The sequence below is a fragment of the Squalius cephalus genome, assembly GCF_949319135.1.
Source record: "Squalius cephalus genome assembly, chromosome: 20".
NCBI classification, from domain to species: domain Eukaryota; kingdom Metazoa; phylum Chordata; class Actinopteri; order Cypriniformes; family Leuciscidae; genus Squalius; species Squalius cephalus.
The window spans coordinates 30,273,564-30,294,370 of NC_137141.1; the positions used below are offsets into that span (position 1 = coordinate 30,273,564).

General features: G+C 36.9%; 1 protein-coding gene across 8 annotated transcripts in view; it reads right to left on the bottom strand.

Moving 5' to 3' along the window:
• Positions 1-2,286: 2,286 nt before the first annotated feature.
• The window catches only part of ktn1 (kinectin 1), a 40,873-nt gene continuing 22,352 nt past the window's right edge, over positions 2,287-20,807 (bottom strand). For 2 of the 8 annotated variants that reach the window (XM_079853851.1, XM_079853850.1), the window contains exons 14-36: positions 19,675-19,765; positions 19,511-19,579; positions 19,394-19,422; positions 18,838-18,928; positions 18,599-18,667; positions 18,448-18,485; positions 18,263-18,353; positions 18,046-18,158; positions 16,813-16,882; positions 16,625-16,665; positions 16,419-16,509; positions 14,350-14,436; positions 11,937-12,026; positions 11,734-11,832; positions 10,988-11,077; positions 10,774-10,866; positions 9,508-9,576; positions 9,291-9,374; positions 7,187-7,270; positions 4,796-4,879; positions 4,627-4,716; positions 3,294-3,404; positions 2,287-2,363 (exon numbers count right to left, since the gene is read on the bottom strand). In XM_079853851.1, coding sequence (XP_079709977.1) covers positions 2,322-2,363; positions 3,294-3,404; positions 4,627-4,716; positions 4,796-4,879; positions 7,187-7,270; positions 9,291-9,374; positions 9,508-9,576; positions 10,774-10,866; positions 10,988-11,077; positions 11,734-11,832; positions 11,937-12,026; positions 14,350-14,436; positions 16,419-16,509; positions 16,625-16,665; positions 16,813-16,882; positions 18,046-18,158; positions 18,263-18,353; positions 18,448-18,485; positions 18,599-18,667; positions 18,838-18,928; positions 19,394-19,422; positions 19,511-19,579; positions 19,675-19,765 — 1,816 coding nt within the window. In that variant the 3' untranslated portion in view covers positions 2,287-2,321. The remainder of the gene's footprint in view (positions 2,364-3,293; positions 3,405-4,626; positions 4,717-4,795; positions 4,880-7,186; positions 7,271-9,290; positions 9,375-9,507; positions 9,577-10,773; positions 10,867-10,987; positions 11,078-11,733; positions 11,833-11,936; positions 12,027-14,349; positions 14,437-16,418; positions 16,510-16,624; positions 16,666-16,812; positions 16,883-18,045; positions 18,159-18,262; positions 18,354-18,447; positions 18,486-18,598; positions 18,668-18,837; positions 18,929-19,393; positions 19,423-19,510; positions 19,580-19,674; positions 19,766-20,807) is intronic. The other 6 variants (XM_079853855.1, XM_079853854.1, XM_079853853.1 and 3 more) reach the window with 3 other exon arrangements.

Below are 20,807 nucleotides of genomic sequence, written 5' to 3' on the forward strand. Positions count from 1 at the left end.
TGTTTTGGCGCTTGGTCTGATCCACTTTTCAATAGCGTTTTTCAAAAATCGCTTACTGCACCTTTAATCAGAATAACTTCCCCCCCCCCCCCCCCCGCAGAAACACCCCTTCTCTTCTCTGAGGAGTGTTGGACAACCTGTCACTCACATCACAGCAATAGCGAACCACAACCATCCGATCAATTCCCAATAGACAAAATCAAGCCCCGCCCTACATTTTTTGTTTTTGTATGTCACAATAGGGAAGAAAAGTATAATGTCACGGACAGATGCAGGTCTGGGATCAGCTGATAGCAGTGTGATACCGGGGGGAATGGCTGGAATGTGCTGAGACTACATCAGTGCCACACAAAAGTCTTGTTGTTATCCTTTAACTTGTTATTTACTCTACAGTAAAGTCTAAATCATTATATCCATGTGGGATCGAAGAAAAACTATGGAAAGTGAAAATGTGTGATGTACTTTGAATCGGAAGAGTTGTGTGAACATTAAGCACACGTGATTCATTTAAAGGGACAGTACCCCTAAAAAAAAAACTAAAAAAATACATCTAATCGCCCTCTCGTGATTCTATCGGTCGCCAGTTTCTTTCCTGGAAGGAAGAACAATCATAAATCTATTGGTGTGTGTTATGAGGGTGACTGAATAATTGCAATAATTGCATATAAATAATTGCTAATTAAAATAACTGCATTCCTTTGTTGCAATAGTCTGATTTAATCACTATAGCTCTGTTTTCGTATTTCACAGAGAATGAGCAAATGTTCATCATGATAAACACTCTTGCAATCAGACCTATTATGAAATCGTGTGTTCTTGTACAATATCCCGTCCAAATGATAGATTACTAGTAAGGCATTTATTAAAAGATTACCGCCCCCTTCTGTAGTGTACGAGTCATTACATGTTCATTTTCTCAAAACTAAACATCTTCAAAACTATATTTTAAATATATACACTAGTGTTCAAAGGTTTGTCAGCAAGATGTTTTTTTTTAAATAAATAAAAATCCACAAGAATGCATTAAATTGATCAAAAGTGACAATAAAGACTTTTGCATGGTTAGAAAATTATAATTTAAATAAATGCTTTTCTGGTGAATTTGAACTGTTTTCAACATTTATAATAAATGTTTCAAATCAGCATATTAAAATTATTTCTGAAGGATCATGTGACACTGAAGACTGGAGTAATGATGCTGAAAATTCAGCTTTAAAATTATATTAAATCATATTAAAATAGAAAAAGATATTCACAATATTATGTATTTTTGATCAAATAAACGCAGCCTTAGTGGGCAGAAGAGACTTCAATCCCAAACTTTTGAACACTAGTGTTTAATAATATTTTGTTTTAAAACTATATACCATAGGAGCAAAAATACATCCAAACTATCTATATTAAAATGCACCCAAATGTGTAAGTGATGTTAGTCTGGTTTAAAATAAACATTTTAGTTTCTTTGTTGCTTTCCAAGATAAGACTCTGTCATCACAATAAAAACACACACTGCATTTTTAAAACAAGCATCCCTTTTATTACTGGTCACCTGTTTTACAAAAAAGGAAATATCAGTGTTAATGAAATTAGCAACAATATAGAGTGTGATGAAAACAGATGAGGAGGATGCTTCTGTCTGAGCAGCACGTAAAGAATTGCTTGCAACTGAATTAACCCGTCTTTTACCAATGATACCATTATATGCCCCTCATCACAACAGCCCGCCAGGAAAACAAATACTAAATTCAGCACAATTAGTCAGGAAAAGCATTTATTGGCTTAAACGGATCTCTTGCATGTGCCTCTGAGTTTAGGGTTTCAAAACAAGAGCTGAAAACACATAGTGAAAGTCAGTAGATCCTAACAGTTATTTTTTTTATATTTAAAACAACACAAACATCCTCAATGTTCTTTATACGAGAGGATAAAAAAAACCTCTCTGGTCAAAGAGAGCTAACAAAAAGTAGTATTCAAAGTATTCGGACTGGAAAAGGGTCAAATGAAACATCAACGAGTCTAACAGTCTCGTCTATCGGATGCTTTTACTCTTTAAGTCTACTGAATATGAGGAATGCCATGGTGGAGGAGTCGACACAGCATGAGAAAGGATCCGGTTCACTGAGTGCACGTCGTCAGGGTCCGTCAGCCCCTTCTGGGAGAACGGGACCCCAGCTTGGAGTGTGTAAGGATCGTGGGTTGCTTTAACTGGAGATGGCGCAGTAGATCAGGTGTAGTAAACAGGGCTGGAATCTGACGGTGGGTTACTCTGGTTTGATGTCATGTGGCTTTATGAGAGCACGCTGAAGCCTTCCTCCATTTCATTACAGTTTATAATTAGAGTATAATTTATCCACCTGATCATCCTGAAAGAAAAAGAGAATAAGACACTTGTTTACTATAATTGTGAGAAACAGAATTTACAGTAGTCAGATGATAAATTCATTTCTGTAAATGTTTATTTAATGTTGTATGCCACAAAATAAAAGAAAGTATTTATATAGCATGTAATAACCCAGAAAAAGCCAAGTGTAAAATGTTTTAAAATGTGTAATATTGGAATGTTGTAATTTTTATGTTATTTTACTACAGTGAAGAGGCACAAGACTAGAATACAGTTCAAATTATTATGATTATTATTATTATTATTTTGAATGGTTTAATTTAACTATGTGGAAAAAGAGAACGTGACAGAGCTCGTAATAAAACAAGAATCAACATTAACTTGGCTTTTCAGAGATGGTGAGAACTGAGGGATTTGAAATGTCATAAAAGCGACGCAGAGATGATGGTGTTTTTATTACTCAACAGATGAGTGAGGTGTTTTATTGAACAGATAAAGAGATCATTGTAAATCATTATCTATTGTGAAGGGTCATTTCATTATGGTTGTAGCGCTGTGCTGGAATTTATTTTCAAGTGTTTATAAATGGGTAAAGCTACAGTAATGTCTTCAGCTAGTCAGCTTGAGATCCTCTCCATCTAAACTGGTTATATCTCTTAAGCCTAGCAGTGAATGTTTTATGAGCAGTAGAGATAATCTCTCTCTTTTTTTAGTTATGAGAAAGAACCTTTTTCATCTGCAAAGTCACGCAGAGCCGAAGCACAACCAAAGCAATGTTCTTCTGAAAAATGCATGCAGTTTTGTTTAACAGCTAGAGGGCCAAAAGTCACAGTGTACCTTTAAGTCCAGTGAGCGTTTATGTTTTTTTGAGTGCTCATTAATGAAAACCACCGGTTTATGGTCAGTCATTTACATATGTAATAATAATAATTTAAAAAAAAAAAAACCCTACCCTTTCATGTCCCTTGGTAAGCTGTCTGTTGACAGACTGAAGTAGTTCCTGTAGTTCCTGTACTGTCTGATTCAACCCTGCAGTCATCTTCTCCTTACGGTCAAGCTCCTCCTAAGAACATGTCAAAAAAAGGCAGACATTTTTTAAATTTCACAATGCCCACGCTTTCAAAATACAGAAGATCAAATCTGGGTTTTTTTTCAGATCTAACTTCACTTTTCTCAGCCATTTTGCAATAAACTAACCAATGTACAGTTCTGCTGTGTTCACTGATACTCAAAGGAGGCAACAGTAATTTGCTATATATATATATATATATATATATATATATATATATATATATATATATATATATATATATATATAATACATTTCTCTCAATTTAACTGAATTTCAGGTTTAAATACCTGTCGTTTCCCAGGTTTAAATAAACTTTACAATTTATTTTTTATACAAATACTTTTTAATTTTATTCAGCTATTATATTATTATTCTTAAAATGAACTCTATGACGTCTGTTCTCCTCAACTCTTCACACAGGTGTCCTGGTAGAGTAACCACACTGACATAGTGAGGGTAACCCTTTCCCTAATCCACTAACATCAGACAACCAGAAAGTGTCCAGATATCTGTGCTCTTTATGTTAAAGGCACACTATGCAAAATTTGTACCTTAATGTAACAGCTTCGAAATAGTTTTGATGGTAAACAAACTCGTAGTAGGGCGAATCATCCCGATAGCAAAGCAGGGGGGGGGGGGGGGGGACGCCGCTGGCAAAAACAGCAATGCAAGTTTGAGAGTTGGCGCCCCGACAAATCTCGCGAGAATCACGACTTGCTTTACGGCACGACGTCACATACATCAACAACATATGAAGCAGCCTCTATGGAAGACACTAGCACGCATTTCAGACGTGAATCATGACATGAGTCGACGAAGAAAGCGCGGTCGGAAGAGTGCAGAGACGGCTCTGCGCGAGTGGTATTTACGACAGTAACGTTAAATACAAGTACTCCACAGAGACTCTAGGGGTCGCTGTTTGAGAAAAACTGAAACTGCATAGTGTGCCTTTAAACCAGGGTTCACCAATCTTGGTCCTGGAGGGCCGCTGTCCTGCAGAGTTTAGCTCCAACCCCAATTAAACACACCTGAACCAGCTAATCAAGGTCTCACTAGGCATACTAGAAACTTTCAAACAGGTGTGTTGGAGCTGGTTGGAGCTAAACTCTGCAGGACAGCGGCCCTCCAGGACCGAGATTGGTGAACCCTGCTTTAAACAGTATATGGTTTTGTAATCACTGTTTTATCATTTAAAACCTAACACAGTTCTTACCGTTTGCGTGAGGCTGCTGGTCTCTATCAGGTCAGCTTGGTCTGCTTCTTTAACAATCTCTGCCTGAATCCGTTCCAGAGACAGCTGGGCCTGAAAGGAAATAACTTGGTGGCAAACAAGCTTCTTAACCATTTAATTAACAGAAAGATCCTCCAGCATCAAGCTTTACCTTATAAAGGTCTCCAGCCACTTTCTGACGCTCAGCCTCCTCCTTCTCGAGCCTACACAACGTCTCGGTCAGCTGAGTCTTAAGCTGAATAAAAACCCAAGTCAAGAATCACCTTACTGACACAAGTCAAAGATGGAGCTCGTAAAGGGATAGTTCACCTAAAAATCAATTATTCACCAACTCTTTTAAAACCTGTATAAATTACTTTTTCTGTGGAACACAAAAAGAGATCTTCAGGCCGCGTGTCCACCAAAGCATTTATAGCTAACTGAAAACGCCTAGCTATGTGCGCTTGATGCATTTTGGCACAGCGAGTTGAGACGCTTTGCTTGTTAGGATATGGAATATCCGAGAAAGTGTTACTAGCATCTCATTTGACACATATTTTGTTGCTGTGTTGATTCTATATTAAAATGTCGATACAATGTAACGTATTTTCTCTGGCTTTTGTTTTAAATGATTTCGTTACGTTATTATGCTTGTTGTTGTCCTCTGTTGACGTCGTACAAGCAGAATATGGCGGTTGGTTGGTGTGGTATTAGTCCCGCCCCTCCTCCACTGTGATTGGACGGTTGGGTAAAAAGGGACAGTGATGAGCGCTGCATTTTACCCAAAGTTGAACATTCTTCAACACTCGGCGACCTGTAAAAAATGCAGAGCGCTTCAGCGTAAAAAAAAAAAAAAAAACCACTCAGTGCCTTGTTACTACGCTCATGCCGTTTTAAAAACGTGGCACTCCCATTGAAAACAATTGGAAAAAATACGCCAGCCGCGTGAAAAAGCGCTTTGGTGGACACACGGCCTTAGAGCAGAATGTCCAAGCTGCTCTTTTCCATAAAATAAAAGTAGAGCACAGCGGTCAGGGAAGATTTTCAGAGAATAACGTCTAAAACTTCAGTTTGTTCCTAATACAAAGTTATCGTACGGCTTCAGAAGACATATAGTGCATGAATATAACAGACTATTTTAATGATACTTTATGATGCTTTACGAGGCCTTTTTGAGCTGGAAAGCCCAAAAGACCAAACATCCACTTGAAAGTCCTCATTCCCTTTCACTGTATGGAAGAGAGCAGCTCAGACATTCTGCTAAACCTCTCCTTTGGTGTTCCACAGAAGGAGGACAATTATACAGGTCTGGAATGACATGGGTAAATGGTGACAGAATTTGAAGAGAACTATCCATTTAAGAAATACTGTCAACTGTGTAGAAAGCGTGAGGAAACTAATTTTTCTCTAACACATGAATGTTTGTATTTAAGTTTTGATTACAACTCTCTAAAAGCTTATTCAAGTGTCGGCTGACAAAGAAATGGACATTTAAATTGTGTAAATGTAAGTTTCCTTTACAAATGGGTGAAACAGGTGATGTCAAAATGTCAAAACACACAAACACTGAGGATTTGACACTAGCTCAGAGAATAGAAGGTTAAAATAAGAACAGACAATGGACAAACATTATACACTACACACACAAAAAAAAAAAACACCAAACTACCGTTCCAAAGTTTACGGTCGATATGATTTTTACACATCACCAAAGCTGCATTTATTTGATTAAAAATACAGTAAAACAATAATATTGTGAAACATTGCTATATTTAAAATGTCTACTCTATTTTAATATATTCTAAAATTGAATTTTCAGCAGTCTTCATTACTGCAGTCTTCAGTGTCTGTCACATGATTTTTCAGAAATCATTTCAACATGCTGATTTACTGCTCAAGAAACATTTCTTATGATAAATGTTGAAGACAGTTGTGCTGATTAATATTTTGTGGAAACTGTGATACATTTTATCAGGTTTCTTTGAAGAGAAAGTTCAAAAGAACAGCGCTTATGTTAAAAATATAATTCTGTAAATGTAATTGTCTTTACTGTCACTTTTGATCAATTTAATGCATATCATTGCTGAATAAAAGTATTAAAATAATCTTGCTGACCCCAAACTTTTGAACAGTAGTGTACGTAACAGACAAGAGCTGAGCCGTTAGGAATGTGTGTTTGTGCCTGCAGGACCAAGTTTTAAGCAAAGGTGGCAGTAAGTCAAACTGACAGAAGAGTAAGGTTTTAGATGACAGATTAACACATCATAATCTTGGCAAGGTGTATCCGTCATCTCTAACTTTTCATATGATATCTTTTTTTCAAGAATGGCATTCATTGTTAAATAATTTATGAAGCCATTTTTTCATTACTGAAGCATGACAGAGTCATTGTTGGGATCCTTTAAGAGTTCTAATTTACAGCAGAAGAAATTGAGAAATTAGAGATAACAGATAGCAACCCCTTGCCGTAAAACTCCAGTCTCTTGAATCAAGTGCCCCCACCCATGTGAGCTCAAGAGCAGAAAGGGAAAGCTACTTCAGTTTAACCATGAGGACAGCTTACCAAATTCAACTCCTCATTCTGCCTGACGGCCTCTGTGTACGAGCCGTCGAATTTGCTTTGCAACTCGGTCAAGAGATCTTTGAGCTGCAATGAAGTTTGAGATATTTGAGGAATGAGCGGGGCTGAAAAGCTGGGAGGGGGATTCGGATTTGGATTTGATACAAGAAATGTAGGACTTTCTATGCCATTTCCAACATCTAACGTTCTACTGAACAATTGAAAAGCTGGGTTTGGTGAACCAGATCCTACGGATTTACGAGATCGACACATGTAGGACATGTTCCTGGAGAAACATCCAGGTGAGTTTAACGAGACGTCACACCTGGAGGGCCATACCAGGTTTTCCTCCTTTGCCTGTCAGTTATTTTACTAGCAATGTACAAGACAGTGATATTTAAAGACCAAACTCAGTATTACTCATTAGGGACGGGGTGTCCAAACCGGCTCCTGGAGGGCCACCGTCCTGCAGAGTTTCGCTCCAGCTTGCCTCAACACACCTGTCTGGAAGTGTCTGGTATCCCTAGTAAGAGCTTGATCAGCTAGTTCAGGTGTGTGTAATTGGGGTTGGAGCTGAACTCGGCAGGACAGTGGCCCTCCAGGAGCAGGATTGGACAACCCTGTCTTAGAGCGTTCACACTTGTAGTTCAGTTCTCTTGGTTGTTTTGGTCCTGACCAAATAAATAAAACTAAACATTTAGTCCTAAGTTCACTTAAGTTCACCGAACGTAGAGATACCAAACAAAAAAAACAGATTTTATGACGTATATTTGGCTCACAAAGAGTATTAAATTTGTAAAGGAGTAAAAACAGCAGCAGAAATTCCTTCGTTGAGCACAAACGAAGATCTGCTGCAAGAAGACGCGGTTCGGACCCCTATACCGAACTGTAATGGCCAACATGTAAGAACCAGGTATGCTTAAGCGTTCCGTCCTTTTTATAATTGAATCTTGTGACATCACGTCCTTCACATGGAAGCGGACCGAGACCCAACATTTCAGGGGTCTTGGTCAGCTTGTTTGGTGCACACCAAGGTTTCGGATGGCATGTTCACACTTAAAGGGATCGTTCACCCAAAAATTTAAATTGTCATCACTTACTCACCAGCAAGTTGTTCCAAAACTTCATTCTTTTTCATTCTTCTATTGAACACAAAAGAAGATATTTTGAAGAATGTTGGTAATCAAACAGCTGACGGCAGCCATTGACTTCCATAGTAGGAAAAGAAAAAAAAACTATGGAAGTCAATGGCTGCCATCAGCTGTTTGATTACCAACATTCTTCAAAATATCTTCTTTTGTGTTCAACAGTTGTGGAACCACATGAGGGCGAGTAAATGATGACAGAATGTTTATTTTTGGGTGGACTGTCCCTTTAAATTAACAGAGCAATCACACCAGAGTTCGTTTTGCTAGCTTGTATATGGTGTGCATCATGAGTAAGGCGTATATTGAATTTGATCTATTAAAAATAAATTAATCGGGTGCTGAATATGGATCGCTAATGCTAAAAACTTTTATACTTTTAAACTTTTATTTACAAATAAATATTTCTAGCTTGAAACGGATGGAAAATTGACAGGTCTGTGCTGCAGTTCAATGGATGTTTTACCCTCCAGGGCTCCACGGCAGTCATGTGACTGAAAACTATGAATTGATTACCAGAGAAAAGAATTTGAAATCCCTTACAATGGAAGTAAATGTGGCAATGTTAAAACCCTCTACTTCAAAAGAAGGAACAAGTCGAAATGTCCTTCTCTGGTAATCAGCAACGTGCCATAAATGCATAAAGCTTCATTTCTATTGAACCCAGAACATTCCTCTAAGACAGTTCTATCCTCAGTCCAAACAATAAAAGCTTTCTACAAAGAGTACTGGGAAGATCATGTGAAGTACGTCATAAATTCATTTATCGCTGATAGCTGCTACAGTTTGAACAGAGGATAGATAAGTAGACGCCAACCTTGAAAGCTATAAACAGATTTTTAGTTAAGCTGCCAAAACCCAACATGTTAGACATTTAACGACAACCACAAGCAACAAACTACAACAGAAAAAGAATGAGAGACAGAAGTATAAGCATCCATAAAGCTTTGGATTGGTCTTACCTCTCTGACCTCTGACACGTAGGTGGCGCTCTCACGTGCCGCTCTCTCCACTTCAGCCTCGAGCTGCTGTTTGGCTCTCTTTAGCTACGATATGTACATAGCAAAGCAGTATTCAAATGCATATTCTTCAGTTCAGACCTATTTTGTTTCTCAAATTTGTGTGTAAACTGTATTGCAGAGCTGATAAAGAGCAGGATCAAACTGAAAGCAAACTCACACTCTCCACATCTCCATCTGAGCTCAGTCTGTCCACTTCCTGTTCCAGTGCAACTACCCTCTGAGTCATCTAAACACGACAGAATAACATTTTTGTTTTGCAGTCGAACTAGGTCAATCTCACAACAACACTAGGTAACAGGCTCCAGAAGCACACACACAAATAAATATGTATTTTGACTATTATTTTCATGATAATTAAGCACATTTTCACTCCTAATTACCATGACTACTATGTGTTTGGATAATTGTTTGTTTTGTTTGGTAAATCATATTTTAAGTGCTTATTTACTTTATAATACAGAGGTTTTCTTTTACTGTACTACTAAACTAAAATATTAATATAATAACAATAATACATAATACATTTTAAAATGTAAATATAATATGCTACCATTCAAAAGTTTGGGGTCAGTAAGATTAAGAAAGAAATTAATACATTTATTCAGCAAGTATGCATTAAAAATTGATCAAAAGTGACAGAAAAGACAATGTTACAAAAGATTTAGATTAAAAAAAAATGCACAACTGTTTTTCCCATTGATGATGATAATAATAATAAGAAGAAGAAGAAGAAGAAGAAGAAGAAGAAGAAGAAGAAGAAGAAGAAGAAGAAGAAGAAGAAGAAGAAGAAGAAGAAGAAGAAGAAGAAGAAGAAGAAGAAGAAGAAGAAGAAGAAGAAGAAGAAGAAGAAGAAGAAGAAGAAGAAGAAGAAGAAGAAGAAGAAGAAGAAGAAGAAGAAATATTTCTTGAGCACCAAATCATCATATTAGAGTGATTTCTGAAGGATCATGTGACACTGAAGACTGGAGTAATGATGCTGAAAATTCAGCTTTGATCACAGGAATAAATTATATTACATAGAAAAAAACTTTATTTTAATAACATTTAATATATTTCACAATGTTGCTGTTTGTTCTGTATTTTTGATCAATTAAATGCAGCTTTGGTGAGCATAAGAAAACTAAATATCATACTGACCAAAATATTTGAACGGTAGCGTTTTACAGTAACAACATATTATAACATATATATAAGTGTACAGTGCATCAATTGGTGAATGTAATAACTGATTTACTAAAATAATACTTTTATATGATGCATTGTAGGATTTAGTAAAGAATCATAATTGGACTGAACCATTACCAGCGCAAACCTTTACACCGCTATAGTTTCAAGACTTCATTATTAAACCTGACTATTAATTGTCTAAGGACTGGTGTAGATGAGGAAAGCTGATGTGGTGTGTGTGTGTGTGTTTACAAACCTCTTTGAAATCAGCCTGTGACTGCTCCAGCTTCCCCCTCCAGCGCGTCTCCTCCAGCTCCACGCTGCTCTGTAGCCGCTGCAGGATCCCCTCCTGTGACCCAACACCAAAAAAACCTCAACATACACACCACTGTACAACCCTGAGTCCACTGTGATGCTGACACACCGTCAGCTGTCACCCATTTTAGACAGATGCCATGAACACAACTCACCGTCTCTGCTAGCACTTTCTTGTACGTCTCACAATCTTTCTGTAGAACTTTCTGAGCCTCCTCAGCCTCCTTCAACTTCTCCGCCAAAGCCTGCCCAGAAAACAAACCTTGAAGTCCCATTTGATTCATGAATTGCTGGAAATGGTTCATTAGACATTGTCTCTGGATAGGGATGTTGAAATTAATCGTTGCATCGCAATGCATCGATGCAGTAATAGACCATAATCGATTATAGCTTACTGACATTTCTCTGATGTCATTTGTCACATACGGTACTCGCACTAGCGTCAAATAGAGGAGGGAGGCGAAACACAAAAGTGAGTAATAATAAAATGCACCCACTATTTTAAAATTTGCGTGTGAGCTCGAGTGTGTGCATGCGTGAGTGTGTGCAAGTCGAGTGTGTGTGTGTGAGCGTTACTGCAACTTAAGTACACTTGACAGTTTCATGCACTTTTAGTATTTACTAGTGTTCGTTCTAAATGGTCCTGTCGTCTGCTGTGTTTAGACTTAAGTTTTGTTTGAGGTTTGCTACATTCAGGAAGTGTACTTTCTTGAAGCAAATACAATAAAAAGAGTTCATATATTGACTGCTTGTATTCTTTGATGAATATGTAGGCATGTGCATATTGAAAAGTGAGGATGCAACGCATCGTGATATCTAATGATAATTGGAATCGAATTGAATCATGAGACCAGTGACGATACACACCCATATCTCTGGATGATTTAAAATGCATCTATACCTGAGAGTCTCCAGGCCCTGAGGCGTGGACAGAAGACACCTCTCCAGCCGAACTCGCTCTCATGGACGTCTCAAACGTCTGCAGCCACTGCAGGTGGTTCTGCACAATCAATGTCAACATACATTAGAGGATTCTGAATGATATGAAAATATCTGTAAAAAAGATCTTTGCCGTGCATGTGTGTGTGTAGTGTGTTAGGGCACCTGGTTGGTGGGCAGTGGCACGTGTGGCAGGAGTCTGTGCAGCAACTCTCTGCAATCCGCCTCCGCTGACTCGAGCAGCTTCTGATGCTCCTGTGCAGAAACACAGACCAAACACTCCATCAATCACACAGCTTACACTTCACACTTCAATTAAAGATCACTCCATAATCCACACCACAACTGTGCGCAGATCAGTAGAAAACCAGAGGTGCTCCCCAGAGTCCCCACCAAAGAGTGAGATAAAAGAAAAACATCCCAAATAAAATAAACTCTGCTTTCTCAATTTACTCACCCCCACTATAAGCCATTAACTCAGATTTAACCACTCGCATACGTATATGCACACAAATTATACTATGTTGTCCTGGATAATATCCTAAACCAATCCAAGACTAAATTAGGTTATATCTTATTGGTCAGTGAATTTTAAAATCAATGTAAACAATCAAATAAAAAAATAATAAAAAAACACAACAACAAAGCTGTCGTCAAATGAATATTTGCTTGTTGTATACAGGTCCACTTTTTCACCACAACTCGTTCTAAACCTCTATTTTCTATACACATACAAATAAAATAAACTACTAATCTTCTACTGTTATTTTAAGACAATTGTAACTCGCTATCCATACAACAAAACATTACTATTTCACCTAGACAAAGGAAACAGACAAATATTAGCCTTTAAAGTCATTTTATGTGTTGCATTTTATTTATAGACAAGAAAAACAGGATATTTAAAGGGATAGCTCAGCCAAAAACTTTAATTAGTCATCATTTACTCAACCTCATGTTGTTCGTTTTACTGCAGAACACAAAACACGATATTCTGAAGACTTTTGGCAACCACTGGCTATTCTGTCATCCTTTACTAACCCTCCTCTCTTTCCTAACCATATGATTTTCTTTTGTGAAACATAAAAGATATTTTGAGATTTATTTATTTATTTATTTTGTCCATAGAATGGAAGTCAGTGGCTGTCAAAACTGTTTGGTTACCAACAGTCTTCACAAAAAAAAAAAAAATTGTGTTCCAAAGAGGAACGAACAACACGAAGGTGAGTAAATTATGACAATTTTCACTATTTTGGAGTGAATTATCCCTTTGAGAAAAAAAGTATGAGATTCTATACATTGGGAACTGATTGGATTGCGATTAGTCAGCTTTAACTACCAGAATGTATCCAGATTGAATAAAATTGCTAAAACAGTGACTACCAAGCTATCATGTTTTGATTAAACGTGAAAAATTCACCAGTGCATGTTATTCCAAAATAAATAATTGGCTTGTTTTTCAATAGAAGATCTCGCACATGCATTAATAAAAGAAAAAGTCTACATTTTTATTGCAGGTTGGCTTTAACAACCAAATAAAAAACTACTTTTGTATTACTTTTAGAATGTATTTAATGGAACAGAAGAGATCCACAGAAGAGCACAGAGGTCTGGCAAACGCTGAGTTTGTACAGCAGGTGCAGGCCTGGGACTCGTACAGCTGGAGATGACTAAGAGCAGATGTCGACAAACCGGACAGTTCATGCTTGACTACTGACGGCAGGCCGAGCCACAGTAGAATTACTCATGATGTAAGCAAGGCTAGTTATAGCTTCAGGACCGTTTATAGAGCCACTGGTTTCTCTATGCTGTGACGTAGGCGTTAACTCAATTGGCTCGCTACATTTAGATGACCGACCAACCCAGTAGGAGACGTCAAGCTAAAGGGGCAGGAGTTTCTTATTTCTGATTGGTCTACACATCTGGCAGGAGGAGAAAGATGGTGAGACCATAAAAGGTGTTGGGAAAGGGGAAAAACTGGATGGATGCAACCCAACTAATGGAGAACAAGACTTTAATCATTTTCTTCCTGATTTTTCTGTTGTCATGACATAAATAGGTCTTTGAATAGATTGTGATAACATATAAATTGGTGCTGACTGAATAGTGGAAATCAGGTGGTGATCAGCATGCTTGGAAAGAAGAAATCAAGGGATGTCAAATGACAGGATGTCATTAATGGATGATCAAATGAAACGTTGGGCATAAAATGATTCCTAATCTAATAAAATAAATAAATAAAAATAGCTGCAGACTCATTTCAGGTGTCTTGTTTAAAACAATTCTATACACACACACACAGGAGAATTTTAAAAAACAACCAGCAAGATCCAGCCAAAATTTCTGGGCAAATTTCAAAGCTTTTCGTTGGCAGGTTTGAAGATTTTTACAGCTCTCAGCATTCAACATAGCGCATTAGTAGCATGCAGCTGAGCAGTTCAGAGTTATGAAATGAGTATGCAGCCAGTCATGAGGAAGTTAATTAGGAATAAGAACTTCACTGGTCAATAAATGGCTTATTGGAGAGATGCTTTGATTTGACTCTAGAGTGAAGTAGTTTGGGAGTTGTGGTGCGAACCTTGGCGCTCTTGGTGAGTTTTCCCTGAAGTATGGTCTCGGTGGCTGACAGCGCCTCCATAGCGCTCCAGTTTTTCTCCCGTAGCTCCTAGTCAGTTTCAGAGAAACACCACTTCAGTTCAGCCTAAACTCTTGCCAAACAAATGATTGTCCCATTCATGTATAGAACCATGTGTACAGTTCCAAGACCCAACCAAGGTACTTCCATGTACCATTGATTTACACAGACATTCAAAGACCACAAAAAGCGAGCAACGGCCTAAACATTTTGAATGGTTTATGAATGTTAATAAACAGTTTAAATTTCCTAACAGTGAACAAAATCGTCCTGTTTTTCAAGAATTACAAGGGGAAAAAGAAAATGTGCCATGAAGAATGTTTAGCTAAAAAGCGGTGGAAAATGCAGGATTATTTAAACTGATAACATTATATCAAATCCAAAATAAATAAATACATATCTATTTAAAATAAAACAAAATGTATTGAGCTGATGTGCAAGTCTTTCTAGACCATTTAAACCAGTGGTTCTCAACTTTTTTGACTCAATGGCTTTTCCCATAACTTTTCCAATTGTTCATGATTTACTGGATAAGGATTTTTACTCAATTTCCACTTGATGAAATATTTTAGATCAATGCAAGACTACTGTAGGACAATATTTATTCATGAAATGTATAAAAATGCCCATGGAGACTTTTATCAATGTACATAACTTTTTCCTCATATCAAGACATTGGGAACTTCTTCAAAGAAAAAAAAGTTGTTAAGGGGGTGAATATGAAATATCTTCTTTTTTTAGTTGTTTCAGCTAAAGTTAATACTTATTTTCTTCTAATTTAAATCATTTTCAGTCATCTTGAGTCCCCTTTGAAGTTTGGACTGACTTCCCAATTATTCTCAATGTTTTTCTTTCATTCTGATATCAGCTTTGGTGTGGAATTTTGTATGTAATGTTTTACTAACAAGACAAACAATAATATTTCTTGAAGGTGTATCTGGTCATTTTGTTTGTGTGGTCGATATGAGACGTCACACTGACACCTACTGGTGTGGATGTGGAATCACAAAAGCCAAAGTTGCCGATTTCAGAATACCCTATTAGCTGATCAATTTCTTTCTTCAACAAAAAGTATCTGACAATGTGGGGACAATGTATCAAGATAAAGTGAGTAGTATTCAGCTTGACATATCTAAATATGGCTGCCTCTACGATGGGGGACCACCCCTATGTAAAAGCTTTTTTTAGATCACTGGCATTAAAATTTCATGTAAGTGTACTGTATTTTCCAGGAAAAAGTCACAACTGAATTTAACTCACACAGGGTAAAAAACACAAACATAGGAGAATGAAAAGTTGCAGTGTATGAGTCGCATTTTCTTGTAACGCTGAGCAACATTTATTGACATTTACTAAAAAAAAAGGCCAAAAAAAGATTGTCATTTACTAGCAAAAAAGGCAGATGGTGAAACGTTTGAGGATTTAGGAAGAGAAGAAAGAGATTCCACGTGTAGCTTGGAGGAATACTGCTAAAATCATGGAAAATCAGGTGAGCAGCAAACCAAACAGACATTGATTGCAATGTCAAGTTAGGCAATGCTAGGACTGACGTGCTATGTGTGTGTATATTTATGTGTACTTTGTGTGCTTGACATTAATTGCATTACAGAAGTCGCTTTGGAATATAAGTGACAGTATAGTTTATGACCTTCTGGAAAATACTGAACACTTTAGTTTACATTTTAAATAATATAAACAAATATTATGCATATTTAAATATTTTACACATTTTCAAAAGTATTTTTAATTTCTTACGGGGTTAAATTTACATAGTGCACACCTCTGATGCAGAAACTGGCACTATATTTCTTTCCAGGTCATAATTATCACAAACGCACTTCCAACAAGGTTCAGGGATGCACAGGATCTGGTCAATAGCTGCCATTCAAATTAAAGTCACCTGTTTTACATACTCAACAGCATGTGCATTAGACAAGAAAGGCTAAAGCTCTTCTACAGGAGCTGCTCAGCAAAAAAAAAAAGAAAAGAAAACATAACCTCACTCAACTTACGTTGTTCTTCTTACGGTGAAGCTCCACCGATTCCCTCAACTGAAGCAGTTCTTCCTGAAGTTCAGAGAGCCGCTTGTCCTTCTCTGACAGCCTGAGGACAGACACACAACAGGACGTGTGTATTATGTCAGTGTGATGAGCCTTTATTATACTGGAACATGTTTGAGATCACCAACATATATCGTAACTAAAAGAATGCGACTTACGCTGTTAATAATTCCTGGCTGGGAGCTGCTGAAACGGTTTGCTTTTGGGGAAAAAGACATGATTACATCAATGCAAAATGAATATCAAAATGTCAGCAAAGTTACTTGGAGTAAATCTAATGTGTTGCATTAACAGGTTGTTATAGTTGTTTCTGTGGCATCTGTTATGAATTTCTCATCATTCTCACCTGTTGCTGTTGCACTTCCTTCTCCAATTCTCTCTGCAGTCTCTCAACATCCTGATCCTTGGCCGTCAACCTATGATATACATATGCATTGTTGATCTGTCAGGGTTACATCCAGTGATTACAATATATACTAAATAATTCAACACCGATTTTTTTCTGGGATGCTCAAAAGGAAAAAATGTTTCAGATAAAAGCTATTATTGGCATCACAATTTCAGCAAAAAGTTTTGTAAAATGTATATTCTCAAATATAATTTAAAGTGTTTTCAGTGTTTTGATTGTAGTTTTCGTTTTAGGAAATGACTAATGGAACTGAACTTGATAACTTTGGGAAGTCTCTATTAGGGATCGGCAATATGGCCAAAAATATTACCATCATTTTTGTTCTACATCATTTGATATTGAAATGCATCATGGTATTCATTTCATACCATTAATAGGGAAGATAATACATTCTACATGTTTCTTAAACCTTGAGAATGAATGCAAAATTGTTTGTTTATAAGCAAACGCAACAGAATAAACTACCTTTTAATATATGGCCCTATGACATCTACTACATTTTTTCAGAAACTGCTTTACGTTTGATTTTTGAGATTTTATTGGCCAGACCTAATCTCTACCTTTCTTTTTTGATATCAAAATAGTTTTTCCCTCAAAAAGTTTTTCCCTCAATTTGACTTTAGGGCAGGACCTAGTAAATAATTTAAAGTAAACATGAAATCCATGCTACAAAATATAGTTCAGTCATGACAACTCACTGGATAGTTTATAACTATATATTTTATTAATGTAAATGGAATGAACATAGGCTTGGTTTTGGTGGACTAGATCTGCTGTGATGATGCAGAACAAGTACACTAAATGCTCAGAGCATAAAATGAATGGCAACATGCTGGTGCTGCTAGATCCCTAATAGCAGATCTAGGCAGGTGGTGCTGGGGAGGAGGAGGGCAGCTAGAATAAGAATTTGCATAGCCCGCCCAGTTATTGAATTTGTTTTGATGCGTTGCGGTTACAAAGGGAAGTGGTAATTAATATGGAAATTTAATTGACTGAGCGTTACACTGAAACAACCAATCAGAATGCAAAGAGTTTCATGGCTGAACTATCCATATAATCAACAAGGTACTTTTAAAGGTACAACAAGTACTTTTAAAAAAGATGCCATTTGATTTTTCAATCTGAAATTGACTGACAATTAAAAAGGCACATGAGAGGAGAGATACATACTGAGCGTGAAGCTCCTGAAGTTTGGCACTCAAGTCTGAGGTTGACTCCTGAGATTCTCTGCTCTTCAGCTGAGCAAGTTCAGTGTTTAGAGTCTCGACCTGCTGTTGTAGATCCTGTGGACAAATTTGCATCAGTCTTTTATCCATCATTCAAATGGATGAGCACAGACTGCAGCAATGAATCATCTAGATGAACAGAACATGCAGCACAGACTTACTTCTATTGCCTTCTTTCTCTCTGATTCTTTGTCCATTGCTGACTGCAAACTTCCCTCAACTGAACAAATTTTTTCATCCTTCTCTTGAATCCTGATAGAAACAGAAAGTTGACATTTTATCACTCAAGAAATAGTTGAGTGATGATAATCACTCAATAATCTCTAGTCGTGACTATGTAACTTACTTTTGCTGTAGCTCTTCTAGAGCCTTTTCTGATAATGTCTGGAAAAATGTGAGGGTACGAAACAGGAAGAATGTGAGTGGGCAGCTTTGGCAGGCATTTAACACAGTACGACTCTCTCCTCCACATATAATGTCTTTGTGTGGCTCGCTACCTGTTCTGTGGACTGTTTCTGTACTGCCTCCAGTTGCTGTTTCAAAGCTTCATACTCATTTATGACCGCCTGTTAAAAAAAGTTAAAAGGTACATTCAATACAACAAATTTAAATTGATAATTTAACTGCAGTTAAATAAGAATTTACAGTGCTTTAGCTAGTTTTCAAAAAACAAACTATAAACTAGAAATATAAAATAAACTATTATAAATATAAACTATTTTCTTGTCTTGTTCACCTTTAGTTCCTCTTCCTTATTGGCCACCTGAATGAGACTGGACTCCAGTAAAGTCTCCACTGTTCTAATCTTCTCATCACGGTGCTGAAGGCTAAGGACACATAATATGACAAACATTTATTAATAATCTTTAATAAACAATGTGTCACCGCTTATATACTTAAAGATTACTGGCATGAAGAACTTAAATTTTAGTCCAATCTCCACACAAAGTTGTGTGTTCGTGAATAAAATCGGTTACAAACTTTACTAATGTTACTTAGAAATGCGAAATAAACTTATTTCAGCTCTTAATTATACTTTCATTATGAATCTCCATTTCATTTCACAAGTGTCTATAAAAACAAAAAAAATCCATGACGTGGATTTTCATATGCTAATTTTCATATTGCATGGGTAATTTATAAAACTATTGTTTACTAAAAATCAATTACTGATATTACTGCTATAATATTACTGGGCTACCGGTATTGGCCAGAATTTTATTATCAGTACAGCACTAGTGTGCACTATATAATGTTAATATTTCTAACCATCTGCTTATCAATGCACTCACCCCTGCTGAAGCTGATCCACAGTTACAACCTGGGGAAAGAGAAGACATGACAGTGGTGTGCGTTAAAGTTCACATTTATAAGTGGATTCGTGGAAAGAAAAGCAACTGAAGTCTAACCTGCTCAGAAATCTGTGCCTGCAGATTCTGGAGCTCAGCTTTCAGTGTCAGATTCTCATTGTGCATGGCCTGCAGAGAGCAGAGAGAGAGACAGGTTTATTACACAGCGGAAATCAAACTTCAGTTCAACCGGTGTGAGCTAAAACAATGGTGGTGACACTTGCCTGCATGTTGGTCTCCCTGCTGGCGCCGCTGCTCCTCTCAGCATTGAGAGAATCTTCTAGGCTCTTTCTCTGCAGCTCTTTTTCAGCCAGCCTAATGAGAGACACATGCAGAATAATGTATAATGAGGTTTAAGACAGCTGCCACCTTAAACTGTCCCAACCATGTGAGGTGTGATAAAGTGGCAAGTGATAAGTCCGTTCCATGTTAGGACTTTTGGCAGAAAGCAGGTCTAATTGGCCCAAATCACACTCCACATAGCTGTGTAATAAACATCAAATACTCTACTACTGTCTCATAAGTTGTGGTTTTAATGCGGCAGCAGCATCAGGCCTGTGTCACACTGCAGGCGTAATCATGCTTTCACTCAGTGACTTCTCAAAGTGAAGTCTTTGGTTCAATTCTTTGGTTAAATATTACTTATTACAGTGCGTTTTACTTTTATTTGCTGTTTTTTAAAAAAAAAAAAAAAAAAAAATATATATATATATATATATAATTTCATTCCGCTAGGATGCACCAAAATGATCAAAAGTGACAGTGAGGAAGACTTTAGCAGAAAACCTATTTCAAATAAATGCTGTTCTTTTCAAATTTCTATACATCAAAGAATCCTGAAATAAAAATGTATCACGGTTTCCACAAAAATATTAAGCAGCACAACTGTTTTCAAAATTGATAAGAAGAAATGTTTCTTGAGCAGCAACTCATCATATTAGAATGATTTCTGAAGGATCATGTGACACTGAAGACTGGAATAATGATGCTGAAAAGTCAGCTTTGATCACAGGAATAAATTATAATTAAAAAAAAAAAAAAAAATTATATATATAAACTATTTACAATTGTAAAAACATTTCACAATATTTTAGGGCTGCCGCCTGACTAAAGATTTTTCTAGTTGACTAGTAATTGTTCATTTAAGCAATTAGTCGACTAATCGCACATTTATACTAATTGAATCACTAAATACTAAACTATAATAAGTCAATAATGTATAAAGATGTAATGTAGGCCTATAGCCTATCATACTATCAAGCGCACGTATAAAGCTTGCCACAAAGCACCAGCAAAAGTAATGATTATGAATGTGTTGAAAAAAATAGCAAGGGGAAATTAAATTATTTTTTAATAA